General features: G+C 40.8%; 1 protein-coding gene across 2 annotated transcripts in view; it reads right to left on the bottom strand.

Annotated features, from left to right (window-relative positions):
- The window catches only part of NSMAF (neutral sphingomyelinase activation associated factor), a 39,827-nt gene extending 24,711 nt beyond the window's left edge, over window positions 1-15,116 (bottom strand). The window contains exons 1-6 of one of the 2 annotated variants that reach the window (XM_064442663.1): window positions 14,705-15,116; window positions 4,054-4,143; window positions 3,891-3,969; window positions 3,733-3,800; window positions 3,607-3,643; window positions 1,245-1,295 (exon numbers count right to left, since the gene is read on the bottom strand). In XM_064442663.1, coding sequence (XP_064298733.1) covers window positions 1,245-1,295; window positions 3,607-3,643; window positions 3,733-3,800; window positions 3,891-3,969; window positions 4,054-4,143; window positions 14,705-14,757 — 378 coding nt within the window. In that variant the 5' untranslated portion in view covers window positions 14,758-15,116. Of the gene's footprint in view, window positions 1-1,244; window positions 1,296-3,606; window positions 3,644-3,732; window positions 3,801-3,890; window positions 3,998-4,053; window positions 4,144-14,704 lie in introns of those variants that run through there. The other variant, XM_064442664.1, reaches the window with a different exon arrangement.
- Window positions 15,117-15,800: the final 684 nt, after the last annotated feature.

Raw genomic sequence — 15,800 nt, 5'->3', positions numbered from 1 at the left:
GCCAACAGTGTAAAAGCTTTTGCGAGCGGTTCTTTCTGTAGCTCTCCAGCCATATGCAAAGACAATAGCTCAGTATTTTGCAACTGATCTGAAACAGTCAATGCAAGACATGGAAGATAAAATGTACTACCAAATTCCAGCACTCAGTGACGCATCTGGAACTGGCAAAGATTCAAGTAGAAGACACTTGGCAGCAATAGAAAAAATTCTGAAATGATTGAAAGGAAACTAGGTTTCTTTTTTCAATACGCAGAAACATAGCTGCACTTTTGTGAAGTAAATTGTAATGGTTAACTGTCAGGAATGCTTTAGGTATGAATGGATCTTGACTTAGGAGAAAATTGAGTGAAAACCCTTCCAAATAGCCCTTTTGATTCTTTTCTTTTTCACTGCGTTGGCAATGTGATATGGTATTTGTATGATACTTAATAAATCTTGCACATGGAGGCAAAATAGAAAATAGAAGGACTAGAAGAGAAAACAGGTTCAACACATGAAGAATTAATGGCATAAAGCAAACAAACAAAGAAAAAAAAAAATCGTAGTTTAGAGACAGATCTAATTACAATACCAACCCAAAGCAGTTTTGAGAGAAGACAGATCATCCCTTGCCTCTTTGCTGCTCATCACAGCAATGCAAATTTATGGACTCCATCATTCTTGAAATATGTCCTAGGCAAATATGGTGTTTAAGGACTCTGCATTTCCGTTTTGTGTTTGTCTTAACCCATCTCACATTCCAGGTGAAAAACCCTTACTTCTATGCCTTGAAGCCTCCAGGCTCAGAATCAGAGCAGACCCACCCCATGAGCAGAAAGCAACCAGAAGCAAGCTTTGATTTCTGCTGTGAGCAGCCTTATTTGCCATTTCTTTGAACTGTGAAGCACTCGGCTGGGAAATATCAATTAGCAATCTCTCATCTCAGGTGTGATCAGAACTCAGGAGAAGCCATTTAGCCAGGATGCAGCGTCCACTGAATACTAGCAGTCGGCTGACAGCTCTGACTGTTGAGCCCACAGAGCTGCACATCAAGGTAAATAGCAAGTGTCAAGTCTGCATTACGTCCTCCAACCCACTATGGAATAATTCAGACACCTATTTTATCAATATGCACACTTTTTTTTTTTTAGGCTTTATTGTCATATTCCTCAAATTGTAATTATCTTACTCTTTCAGAAATTACGACATAAATCCTTGCAAAACATTATTTTGGTAAGAAAAGCAAAAAAAAAAAATCTACTTACTCTTACTGTTTTATAGGGTGCAATAATGTTTCTTTCTTTAATGAGAAAAGCCTGAAAGAGTAAGACATGTTACAGTTTCAGTCCTTAAAAAAACAATAAAATAAATCAGAAGTACTGATAAAGACAAAACTAAGAATGCTGTTAAAGCAAGCGAAACACTAGGTTGCAATATCCTGCTTTAGCTACCTTAGATAAAATGCAGAAAAACAATGACCTTTTATAGCAGCTAACCAGAAGAGGGGCAAGTGTCCAATTTAGTTCAGAGGCTTACTTATGTGGTTTATTAGTGGGTTTTTATTCTGATCATACGACATTCAAGGAGTTGCAACATTAAAGCCAATGCGCACAGCCACCCATCTAATTCCATTCAATGGAAGGATCCTGCCCCTCTTCTCCTCTGGTGCCTCATGCCCTCAGGGGTCTGTCCTGATGGGAATTACCCCACAAGGGCAACACACAACAAACTACTGTGTAAGCCTTCTCAGATGAACCCCTTTCTTCCACTGCCAGACATTTTGCTTCCAGTTCCAACCGCCACAAACACCAGATTTCCTCTCTCATCCAACAGCAAGTTTTTGAACAGTTTTGTTTCTCTGATGCTATTCTCACATCTGAGATGATCTTCCCTCCCCAAACCCACATGAAACTACTCTCCTTCTTCAGAGCATTCTCACAACTCCTATAAGAAAGACTTTACTGCTAGCACACTGGTTTGTAGGTATCACCTTACTATCTGCTGTCTGAAAGAAGATAAGCCAGAAATCGTGGTTTTGCTCTGTTTGTATGGAAGGCTCAAGCTTGCAAAATCTCAGGTCTGAGTGTAAGACATGGGGTTGGTTTTGAACTGCACAAAACACACTGGACTGCACTACCATCAACCTTCTCCTCCATGGCCCAAGAGACTTGGCCGATCAAAGGGTCTTGGTTTGCTTCCTACAGCTAGCACACCTGTGGTTCTACACTCCAAGGTATTGTGGCAGCAGCCACAGAGAAGCAAAAAAAAAAAAGGATCTCCAATTATTATTTACATTTGCTGTATTTTATAGCCATTAGTTTCTAAGTTACAAAGTTTCTTATCTAGCTATGCATTAACAATTTTTCTGAGCCAGAAAAGATGTTCCAATTATTCGCTATGTGCAGAAATTCCACTTAGGATAAATATTTGTCATTAGATTGTGATTTGTCGTAAGTACAACCAGCGAGTACTTCACACTCGAAAGTCCCTATGCCTTTTATACAAAATACCAACATTTATCATGCCACCCAACGATTTAAGAACATTTCCCCAGAGACAGGAGGATGACTGGCAGGCTGCACATGGGAGGTGCAGGGAGTGTGGGGTGTTAACGACACTTGCCATTTTAGAAGTAAATTCTCCTATCCTATGAAATGTTTTAATAATCATTTGTTATTCAGAACACATACTAATGATGTATGGTGGAACAATTGCATGGAACAAATAGAAATACCTTTTCTTAAAAAAAACTCAATACACCAAAAAAAATGCCAACACAAGAAACCTTGACTACACAATACTCTTCACAGAAGCAGTTTCAAAATTAAATTAAATATACTGATTACTTTAACACAGTCCACAAACTTCTCCAGAACAGGTAATATTAAATGCTTGAGTTCATTTTTGACTGCAGCAGTACTTAACTGAGCAAGGCTGCCCATTTTAGGTATTGTTATAGACCGATTTTACAAAGATGCTAGAATATTTAAAAGGAATTTCCCACCTCATCTCTGTTCTTCCCTGAAATGAAAACATGAACATTTTATGGAAACTTCCACAGCTTTGGAACACCCATCAGCTGCAATTTATCAAAGCTGGAAGTATATTCCCTTGGTTAACATTAAGCACAAACATATCCAAGTTAATGACAACCCATGATTGAAACTTGAGCCCAATATTTCAGGACAGCTACTGAAAATTATTTGGTGGACGTACAGCGCAATCTAATGCTTTCACAAAGCTGGACTGCAAGGATCAAGATGGCTTTGCCATTACCCCTACATGCTGCAGACAGTAGGAGAAAGTAATATAGCAAGAGCAAAACAAAGATTAATAACCATTTTAATTTCAGTCTATTCTCCTTTTTCACTCAATTCTAAAAGCGCCCTAAGCTCCATTACAAAATGCGCAGTGCACAAAGTTCACTTTATCAAATTAATGACTTAATGAAGTCAAGTTTGAAATTTCCAGCATCAACAGCTTCACATTAATGCTAAGTTTTTGACACTAATTAGTTTTGTTTCCAGTTAACCCCCCACCATAAATCTCCAGCTTTGAGACAGACACCGTTAAAGAACATAACCTTGCTCATTTATACATCAAGGATCTGTTATATTCAGGTCTTACCTGGTTGCATACAACAGAAATCCCTCCAGCTGTATCCCTAAAATGTAAATAACACATTTAAAGAGATGGGCATTTCAGCTTTAAAAGGAGTTAAATACATCTATACAGTAACTCAAATTCACATACCGTGTGAAACGGTTATTTGCTTCATTGTCTTCTGGGGCTTTTATACTAATGCAGTCTCTCAGCGGTATCTGCAGCAAGTTATAAAGATACATACTCTTGCTTAAAAGCTTTTTAAAGAGACTCTTGTTACCAAGAAATTTTAAGTTTGCATTGCTTACCTTGATAATGGGTTGGATATTGTCATCAGACTCAAAAATGATTGACTTTGAACAGATTTTTAGAGAGCCTCTGAATTTTCTAAAAGAAACAATAAGAAAGAAAGCAGCTGTGTCTGTGTTAGAGATACATGAGACTAAATGAATGTATTTAAGAGTTTCATACCTTTCATCTCTGCAACCTTTATTTATAATATGATTAGCTGTGTGCTGCTCAAAGTAATATTCTTCCAAGTCAAGAAGAAGCAGTGAAAACCTACAAATAAATAAGAAATTACTTATTCAAAAAGAAAACAGCATAACAGTTAGTACTCTTAATAAAATATATTAAGTGTCCTCGAAGTCTTCACTGCTTTCAGTACAGTGCCCCACACCCCAGGAATGAATTAATTTAACTATTTAGAATAACAAAGCCATATGGAAAATTTGTGTACACATGTAGAAGATCATTGATGCTCTTCCAACATATAAAAGGTTAAACGTTTGATTCTGTTCATATGTCTCCAGTGGGGATTATCCTAACATAGCCAGGCTTTCCCCACAGTAAACATTAGTTTAGCCCTAATCAGTTTATGCCAGTCAAAATATGCAACACCACAAAAGGAGGGGCAGGAACTAATCACTTGGAATGGAGGAGATTTGGCTTTGCTTCAGAAGGATCTAATTACATTGGTCTAAAGTGTTAAGTGAAAACACTGCCACAGTTTTTGCAACACCGCTGAGCCACTCAACAGATATCCTCTGAGGAAGCATTACCTTCCTCTCCAACCACACTTCTGCACTTCCTCTGTACCAGTGCCTATTCAACCACACAGGAAACCTGTTTATGGACTAATCCAATAGACAAACCTCAACAACAACAAAAAATAATAAAAAATCTGAGGTCTTCTAAAATATTTAATTGCAGGATCATTGCAATGCCAGTGCTGATAAAAGGTAAATGAAAATAGGCTAGATTAGATATAACATGAAACTGCATTCTCTAAGAACTTAACTTTAAAAACTGCTGCAAGTGATTAAAAATCAACAACTGTACTAACAGGGTGAACATATGATCACCCACTGGCATTCCCCACAGCTGAAATGCATAGGTATTGGCATAGCAGGAGGAGCAGAAACATCTTCTATCACTTCAGCAGGAAGCACAACAGCTTGTTTGTGTGCAGCACTGGTCTGATTTGCCCAAGTACTTAGTACCTATTCATATCCATGCTTTGAGCTTTTTGTACTGTGTTTGTGATGTGCTTCACGAGAAATGCCTGTGACAATGCTAATAAACGCCAAGCGTCCCCACAGCAGTACTCAAATAGCAGTAAACACGTGGGGCGTTCACAAAGTGAACTGAGTGTACTGAATAGCCTGCTCGTTAAGAAAGCATATCTCACAATAGAAAAGACAGCATTATTGGAAAATATATCTTGTTCCCATAAGATTTGTGTTGCATCTGTTACATTAAACAGAACATAACAATAAAGGGTTTACTGTAACTACAAGTAACAGTGGGTCTGTATACTCAAAACTGCTTGTGCGTCCAAGACACTTTGTCCTAATGCTTCGCTGCCTTCTCAAAACAGCAGTATCTTTACCTCTCCTCTCTTGAAAACAGATACTTCATGCCATTAAGAAACAACTGATGTTAAAATGTTAGAAAACATGAGTTAGAACAGTATGCGCCATACAAAAGCCCTTAAGAAAATTCAACGCAAATCTGAAAAAGTCTCGTCAACCTCTACCCCAGTTGCTGTTATTGTATGTTTCTTGAATATCTCTAGTTTCCAATGGAGTTTTAGGGACTTTGCCGCCACATAACCTTTCCCAGAAGGCATAACTTCAGTTGCCTTCTGTTTCTCATAGAATTTTGTTCTTCAAACTTACTGCCACCTATGAAAGCATGTCCCATCAACAGGTGTAAACTGAATTTCCAAGTTTGAGGCCTTGGTGCCTTTTCATATTTATTTTGATCACTCACCATCAGGAAGCTAAAATGGAAGGGCTAGCTCTGCATTTTGAGGAAAAAAAGCTTTGCTACGAACAGTCTACAAGCTAAGGGGGAGGAGGAATATGAAACCATAGCAGCTTCCACAGAATCACCATTAAATCCCTTTGCTCAATATATCATCTGGGACAGACTTAAAATTTCTGAGATTTTGCAAACTCAGATGTAGCAAGTCCTATCACATTTTGATTGAAAGCTTTTGAATAAAGCTATGTTAGGATATATAAAAAGCAATTCACCATAAGAATGTTTTTCTTTCCAGTGTGTATAAGCATATACATTCAGCTTATTATGAACGAGCCAAAATATTTAAAGAGTGAAGAACAAAATACCCAGATGTGTTGGAAAAAATTTATTCTCTTTCATCAGGAAACAGACACTATTGACATAGGGAACAATCAGCCTTACAGCAATGACATTCATGGTCCCACAATTTTTCTTCCAGGAAAACTTGTAATGCCTGGTCAATAGAACTCATTTCTTAAATTCTTAATTCTTGGGCTCCTTCCTTTGTCTCCACCTATTATTTTGACAAACTCCCCACATTTTTATACTCTTTCCAAATTCACCTGTTGGCAGCACTGGTAATTACTAGACTTTTCTAGTTTTTGGTAAATGCAGGAATCCTTCATATATTCAAGATAAGCCATGCTTTTACATCAAAACATTGGCTCTGTTATTCACGGTTAACTACAATATGCTTATATAAGCCAACATACATAAACCAAGAGAGTTCTCTTTCAGATTTTTCAGGATAACCATCTCGTAGAATCTGCTGTATCCTTATACTCAACACCTTATGAATCAATTCACCTTCCCAAAATCAGAAGCTGTGGGCTATGAGAAAGGATTTGAGGTATGCTTACCCTGGCATAATCCTCACTCCTACTGAATCAGATGATTTCATAAAAAAATAACACACAAGGTATGCACAAAAACCTCAAGATAAAGTCTTCATAAAGGCTAACTAGGTACTGTGGGAATTTTAAGTTTCTTCCTTTCTAAATACAATATCTACTAGCAGCATACAGTTCACCCTTTCGCTATCAGTCTCTCTGTGTCTCTTCTGCACGATTACTCGCTATCCAGTTTTACAGAGACAGCATCACTGTAGAGCTCCTTGCTGCAGACCAGCGACCTCCTGTACCATAATCTCATACTCACTTTCTGATCTCAGCTTTGGTGTCTTGAAAAAGAGTTGTAATGCTGGCAGCTGTTAAAGCATTGTCTCCAAATATTGTGTGTCATATAGGCCAAGTGCATTTTCCACATTTTATGTTTCCCCCTCCCTACCACACTCTCAACAGAGCCTTCCAGGTGGTTCTGCAGTCTCTTCCAAGCATTTCTATGCTTGTTGCTATTCTCCTACTTGCAAGCCCATTTACTCTAACTGCATTTTCCACTGTTTTCAGGCTGCTATGAGTCACTTCTGCAGGCATGCAGAGGCCAGACATCAAATCTCCACAAATGCAATCACCGATCTCTGCTCTTCTCAAGCACTCACTGCAACTGGGACGAACTTACAGACTGTCCAAAGATTGTCACAAAAACTCCACCTTTCTTGGCCATAAAGTATCCCTCAAACCACATAGCTTCAGTGTCTGATTCTTTACCAGGAAAAAAGAATATATAATTTTAAACATCATCAGCTCAGAAGAAATATTGATATTCTTTTTCCTGAAGTCCAACTGTTTGCATATACATATGAAGTCTATCTTTAACTCTTTTTCATGATACTGCCAGTATGTTCCAGCTCCCTTAAGCTCTTCACATCTACTGTCCTCTTGCTGAATTCTTTCAATTGTTTCTGACAATAACCTCTCTTACCTTAATTTTCAAAAATACATTTTCAAGTTCTCCTTATGATACTATAAGCAGAACCAAAAATTTTCAGACTTGCATCTCAACTACTGGCTAACAAATCTAGACCAGTTCAAGTTACTACTAATTATTAAATTTGGAGATTATGTAGCATGATCTCCAGAAAAACATCCTGGAATTTCTCAACTCATCTCAGTCCTTATTGCTTAAGTATTTAAATTTCATTTGTCTGTGTTAATGATCCATAGGGTTGTCAAAAAAAGAGTAAAGTTTCATCAGATGTAACCAGAGTATAGTCAGAGCTTTTTATCTTCACAGAACAGATTCTTCCACATAAATAAGTGGAGCCACTGATAGTTACTGTATCAACAGGGTCTCTCTTGAGAGCCATCACTGCACATAATACTTGAGGCTTGCCAGGACGTTTAACAAGTATTTACAGATAGCAAAGGAACAGATCAGTCTCTGGTAAATTGCACAAGTAGGCAAATACAGTGTTGTGAATGCCTGAAAAAATAGGAGATCAATCCCAACAGCTATACAATTAAAGCAATGGGGATCTTCAGCATGCAACTAAGCTTGGCCTTTAGGCTGACTGTCTTCCAAAGAGCTAAAGAAAGTACTCCAAAGACACCTGTGATATCAAGATGACTGACATACAAATGTGTATACTATCAACTGCTATGTAGTCCTATGACAGGAATTTGTACACTCTCTTAGTGTAATTTAATTCTTCTGCACATGACAAGAGGGGAATAAAAAACCCAAAACCAACAAATAACAGTAGGAAGAGAATGCATGATACCCCATATAAAAAAAACTGATAAATCTATAACAGTTGAATACTGTATTTTGGTCTTCAGCCACTGAGCAACTGTACTGTTCCCTGTGCTGAGTCATTAACTGCGTACACTGTAAGCCCATGACTTACCGCACTGCCTTGGAAGAACAGCCTAGATCACAAAGCCAGTGTCAAGGCAAGTAAGACTAAGCAAGTCTGTTCCCAGTCTACCCTCCCCTGCCTTCAAGTCTGACCCCAAGACATAAAAACACCCCCTCAACTTCAGCAATTAGTCAGGCAAACTGGTCTTCCAGTGAGAAGACAACTGGACAACTTCAATAATGCAGTTGGCTCCCCCCCAAAAAAATAAAGGAACCTATAAAAAAAAATAAATTTTTTTTCCCCTCAAAAGCAAACCATAAGTATTAACTGGGAAATGTACAAAAATACTACCATACTAAAATGAAAGAGATTTTTTTTCAGATACTAGTTCTTGCTGATCATTTAGAAGGACTAAAAATAACTTCTGGTTCTAACACAAACAGTTATGGTTTTTAATAAGAATCAAAGGTATCCTCTACATTTGCCTGCTGCTCTCAAACTTTGTATTCCTATAATACAGTAATAATTAAATATCAGAAACTATTCTGTTTCAGGCAAACAGAAAAGGATCAAGTTTGAGATATTTTTCTTCTCAAAAGGAAGTGGTTAATTTTAATACATTTTCAAGATGCATAACCCAATTGGTATTTGGAACTTCCCAAGTATAAATGATTTAATCGGCATTTATTAAAAATCTACTTAGAGAAAGGTAATGTTGTATCTTCTCTTGGAAAGCAACTCAAATATCTGTTGATGCAAAATCCTTTGAAATCAAGCAATAAAACTCACACCTTAAAATGTATTACAGGATACTTTTATGCTGTCTTCCTAATAAAGACACATTTCAACAGGTTTATGTTCACAGATTTTGTGGTCACCATGCTACTTAATGGCTCCCAACAGACTGTTGAAGTTAGTAAGTCACATTCATATCTTTAGTGATCATTTACCATTTTCTCTTGTACATTGAACTTGACATACTAGACTATTTTTAAGAACCCAATATATTATTTTGAAAAAGACAAAGAGACACAAATTAGACAAGATTTCCCAACAAAGCTCAAACCCCATGAAACTACCTATAAGGGGTGAGAGTTTGAAAGATGCCTTATATTCAATGCCTTATAGGTTCTTAACAGTCTGGTCTTGACCCCCAAAGTCTCACCAATAGCAAACAATTTTTCAGAAAACTTCTGAGAAGATTATATTCTTTTAATACATCACATTAGTAGATCAGAATAAAAGCTTCTGTTCAGAGCTGTGGAGCTTCCCCAGGGCAATTTTGCACAGATTTAGTAACCTGAATCAGTGCATGGAAAGAAACATGAAGTACCTGAGAGAGTACAATGTGAATGGGTCCAGGGCAAGAACAAGGGAGCCAGGAACACGACCTTACCCTGCTGTCAGGGACGCTAAGAAGCAGTTTCACTTTCCAGGATGAAACGAATTGGTAACCACCATCGCCACCAGGGCAAAGCCTTGAGCTTCAGAGTGGGTAGAAGGGTGCTTAAGCTGTTAGATCTCAGCATGTAAATATTAATGCAAACTCTGTATTCGAAATCAACAGCAGAAGCAGCTTGGGTGGGAGCATGGTGGGAAGAACATGCTAGGTAAGGGAACACCTTCTATTATAAGAACTCACATAGCTGGGAAAAAACCCAACTTTAAAGAATATAAGGAGTATCCCAGGTCTGAGACGGGAGGAAGATTGTTCAGTCACAGTTGTGTCTGTCTGTCTGGGGTGGGGGGAGAGGTTGGTATGCTGGGGGCAGGGGCAGTGGATAATCAGTATAACATAGTCACACACACCTCCACACTCCCCGAGGTAACTTTGATGAAGGCTCTAACAGCTTTTGTGCTGGAACATCGTCAATTTCCACCCAGTATTAGAAGTATACAGAACCTGGTAGAGTTAATCATTTAATAGCATATGATGGAGCTGTTTGAGCTTCAAAGGTAAGCACCTACACTTAAGGGGAGAGGTAATTAAAGCATACTAATATAATTTTGCTTGAAGACTTATTTCAAATTCCTGTATTTGTATTGCCCCAGAAAAAAATATATGAAGAAAACCTGAAAAATTCATATGGAAGTGATGTGGAAAGTATCTTCTTGTGAAGGGAATCAGTACTGGTTCAAGAAGCATCTTTGGTGGGGGTGGCGGAGGGAGGGGAAGGCAAGCACCTTGCCAAGAAAACAGAACTTGATCTACAGTAGCAGAAAGATAGGGGTGACACAGGTAAGGCTGGTAAATGAACAATGCAAGGAATAACTGTGGTAGCTCTCTTCTACATATAAAGCTGGAAGTGTCTTGTTTTGCCTTTTTCAAAAAGCTCCCATGTAATTGCCACTCAACAAACAGCTGAGGAATGAGTCAAGAACACACCCAAGACACATAGGAAAACTAGGCATGACACTAAGTAGCAGGAAAACACTTGCAAAACTTCACCTTGTATGATGTCATCCCCTGTGCACAAGGTTTGGGAACCCAAATGGCACCCAAACATTCCTAGCATTGTTCACAAAGCAACAAAGAAGAAAATCACACTTTACAAACTACAACCTGGGGTTTATAAGTCCTGCCAAGATACTATAAAATATCCTCCAAACAAAGAGTGCATTGAATCAGGCTTACCCGAGAATTTTATTGTTGCTTTGCTTGATGCACATGTCCCTCGACATTTCAGTTTGAAAAGATCTCATCTAAGATCCAAAAACACGGGGGGGGGGGGGGGGGGGGGGGAACCCAACAAACACACAATTTATTATATATACCAATATCACCTACCAACTGAAGTGCTGGACTTGTTCAAATTGGAGACAGGGGTGAATGTGCAGGGACCAGTGTCTTGACAAAATCCCATTTATACCACCCAGAAAAGGTACTCTGTTGATGCTGCTTTAAATTCTTTATCTGTGATTGAATTCTTACCAACTCCGTCGCTTCATCAGGAAAGCACAGCCTGGAAATCTACTTGGACACAAGGGTTTCAGGTGGCTGATCCAACACACCTTGCAGTCACTTGACCCGATACTGAAAGTATATTACGGATCACGGAAGAACATTGCTGGGGATGGAAAAGCAGGCCTACCCAATCCAGCAGCAGCCCACAGCTATGTAAAACCAATTCTAAAATTAAAACACCTCCTAACAAGGGCAAAGTATCTATAGGCCAGCTGTAGGACTCAGTTGCTGATGTGTGCATAAAAGCCTTCATTATGTATATTTTGTCCCAAGAGAGTAAGATAAGGCTACGGATTTCAAAACCAATACCCAAATGCCCAAGCAACCATCGTGCAAAAGATCCACCCACAGGACCTATGTGGTGCTAGTAGGTTGCTTCCTGTCAGTGATGTTCCCAGCAGAAGAGATGAACCCCTCGAACAAGAGGCCAAGCAGCATGTGAGACAAACCAGCAGAACTGTATTACAAAGAGCCCCTGAATCAAGGGTTAGACTGGGCCGTCTTCGGGCACACCGCCAACAGAGCCAACAACTCGATTTCTACAGAGCAACAACCTGAGGCAAACACTGCACCGTTTAATTTGAAGTTTTGCAGCTAGAATTGTTTGTAAAAAATGATTCCTACTCGTGAATGCTGAATATTTTAAAGATTAAATTATGTAAGCATGCACACAACACTAATTGAAAAGGGGCATAATATCTCATCTTTCTTTACTCTGAACACTTGGGCAAAGTGAAAATAGACATCTACCAATACAGATGAATTTGAAGGGAGAATTCCTGCCAGAATGAACTCTGCTCAGCAGGGACATGGATTTGTTTAATGAGATGTAAAGCAGAACCTGCTGCTTGTTCTCAGTGTGTGCACACAGGACATTTCAGTATTTTGCTGTTTTCTTCTAGAAAACTGCACACAGTCAGAAAAGTCTGGTTACATAAACCTACATTAAAGCAGTCCAACTAATTAGTTTAGAGGAAATTATTTTTTTCAGATTACTTAAAACCAATCTGATCTTCCTTACCCCAAAGCAACTGCATAAGAAGATTAACTTTTCATCTACTAAGTTTCACAGTTGTCTTAACCAGAACTTTCACAGCTTACATTTTTGTAGAAAGCAATGTGCAAATAACAACAACAAAACACCCAAACAAACAAAAAAACTGAAACCATCCATGAAATGCAGTTGCCACACAGTTTCAGAGTCCTGGTCATCTCACTAGGAAGCATCTACACCAAAACCAGGTTAATCAAAAGAAACTTTGAAGCAGGGGTTGGTGCCTTTGTAACAATTACCCAGCAAGAATGTAAAAAGAAGAGCTCCCTTCAATTAAGTGGTACAAAGAGATTTTTTTTTTTTAAATTTATTCATTTTGGTACTGTTTTAAGACAGGACTATAAGGAAAACAGAAGGCAGAATTTGATATTTCAGAGCCCAAAACCTTTTAAACCACTTAGATATTTTTAAGCTTTCCTAATTCAGAAAAGTACAGGAAGAGAGGGAAGGGAAAAGACCTGATACAGGATACTGAACATACACAAATTTACTTTTATTTTACACACAGATCAATTGTTAGGCAAGGTGAAGAAAGAAATGAGTTTGCAGGCATTTAGATAGGAAAACCTACCAGTGCAAATGGGAACAAGACTCATCTTTCATGAGACGCTCAAATTACAAAGCCAGTAAGACCCTAAAATGCTTCCAAATATGAGCAAAGAAAAATATTTCTCATTAAAGACTTTCAATAACTGCATATCAGTAATGCTGACAGACATTGATGTGTTAGTTTTGTTTTCAGGGCTTTTTAGAAGAGATTTAGGCCCCACCTGGGTTCTTTGGGACAAGCCTGATGAGTTTTGCCTTTTTCTCAGCTTCTCAAAAAAAAAAAAAAAAAGGAGACTATTTATAATAAATCCTTAACAGAGCTAATTGGTAATACAGTAATTCTTCTAGCTTTTCTTACACTTAGGAAGTTTTACTTCAAAATTAAAAATCCTTCTCTTTTCCTTCTACATAGGAAGCTTATCCATATTTTTCCCTGCAGCCCCTCAGACACGACTGAACCCACAGCAATCCCCAAAAGCAGCATGGAAAAGATATTCAATAAAACAAAAAATGATCCGGAATGGGTCACTACTTTGAAAACACTTCCCAGGTTGCAGTAGCTTCACGAGCTGAATAGCTATGAATCAGAACTTATATGGACAAAGTGAGCCGAGCTCTCTGTCATGTGGTTTTTCTCACCAACAATAAACAGTGGTGCGTGACAGGCAGCATCAGGCGCATCAGGAAATTGCCCAGGACCAGTTTGCTGTCCGGCCCCTGTACCTGCTGGGTCCCCGCAGCCAGAGGGAACGGGGGAGCCCTGCTCCCCCTGAGAAGGCTCCCGCGTCCCTCCTCTCACCACCCTCGCTGACCGACCGCTCTCACCTTACGGAGGTTACATGGCAATACTAAGATTGCAAAGGCGTTTGGGACGCAGATAAGCAAGACACTAGCTGAAAACAAGCGAGTAAATACAGGATATACTCAAGCACGTGCAAAAAGCCTTTTCTGTGTGTTCAGTTAGCCACAGGAACACAAAATAGCGATTACAGTCAGAAAGCAGGAACGGGGTAATTGAATTTAAAGAGCCGTCACAGAGTCTGTAATTTAAGGGCTGACAATACGCTGATTATAGTGTTCAGGGGGGGGGGGGGAAAAAAACCAACAAAAAAACCCCCACACCTCCATCTACAGTGCCGCAGCGCTGGAACGCCGCGCCACTAACACAACTGAGAACAACTAAATAAAAATCTACAGACGCTGTTTTCATGCAGTTTACGCAAAGCGGGCGGCATTCGTATCCCCCCAGGTGTGTTCCACAGCCCCAACCCCCGGGAACCATTACCCATCCCATGACAAGGGCAGCTAGCAGGGGCGCAGCAGCCGGCCCCTGACGCCGGCGCTCCGCCGGGCCCTCCGCCTCCCCGTCCGGGGGTCCCGCCGACCCCACCCGACCCGGCGGAGGGGGTGGTGCGGGCCGGGGCACAGCGGCACCGGGCCCCTCTCGCCAGCGAGGCCGGCGCCGCGCCGCGGGAAGCGCCGCCGCCGTCCCCCGTCCCTGCTGCGGGGGCCGAGGCCGAGCGGGGGTGGCCGGGGCCGGGCCGCTCACCTCTCCTTGGAGTACAGCTCCCGCTCCAGCCGCCGCTTGCGGATGAAAGCCATGGAGCCGCCCGGCCTAGGTGCCGCCGCCACAGCCACAGTAGGCCAGGGCAGGCCGCGCCGCGCCTCAGGGAGGCGGGGAGAGCGGGCCGGCCCGCGGCCGCAGGCAGGCAGCCGGTCTGCGGGCCCGGCCGGGGGCGCCCGCCCCGTTTATACCGCCGGAGAGGCGGGGGAAGGCGGCACAAGCAGCAGGGGAAGGAGGGCCGGCGGCATGGCGGGCTCTGCGCCCGCGTCCGAGCTGCGGCCCTCCCGACGGGGCGAGGGGGCCTGGGCTGGGCAGGGGCCGCCGGGCTGCCTCGGGTGGGGGACCCTCACCGCGGGAACGCACCGCCCGCCCTCCGTCCATCCATCCATCCATCTCTCCTTAAAGCTCCTGCCGCCTTATTTTTATTACTGCTGGCGGGGAGGTGCCATCCGTGTCCACGGCTCACGGCTGGGTGCGGAAACGCGGACCCGGGCGCTTAAAGTCTCGGCTGAAAATCGCCTTCGTCTGCCCACGGAGGGAAGCGCACGCTTTATTACATAGCGTAAATAGACAAAGAGTCTATTTACTTGCATTTAACTAAAAATTGTAAATATAATGCCATTGCAGCGAGATTCATTCTGCCCCTAATGTGTGTGACGGATGCTGCCCAGGCAGGAGGTGAAGTTCTGCCAGGTGTTCAAAACCAAAAAACAACCTCTATGGAAGGGGGAGGTAAATAAAATCCCTTAGTTCATATAAAACACTTTAGTTCATATAACTGCCATTGTATCTGAACAATTTATAATGTGTTTACGGACACAATCTCTTGTGAGGTAGAAAAATAGTGCTATTTGCATTTTTATAAGTAAAAAAGATTGATTCACAGACGGGATGTAATTTTTCACATAGGAATAAAGAGAATTACTGGCTTGTAGGCCTCAAGATTGTCTAATCTAATCACTGTGCTGAGGCTGAATCAGGTATACATTGATCACTGTTACTCAAACATTTTCAATTTGTGGACCCATAAACATGAATATGAGAAGTGTTCTATATACTGAGAAGAGGTTTAGAGGTTTAC

This window comes from Phalacrocorax carbo, chromosome 2, assembly GCF_963921805.1.
Source record: "Phalacrocorax carbo chromosome 2, bPhaCar2.1, whole genome shotgun sequence".
In the NCBI taxonomy this organism is placed as follows: Eukaryota; Metazoa; Chordata; class Aves; order Suliformes; family Phalacrocoracidae; genus Phalacrocorax; species Phalacrocorax carbo.
Note: the sequence above shows the minus strand (reverse complement) of the source record. Positions and strands in the feature narration are given on the sequence as shown.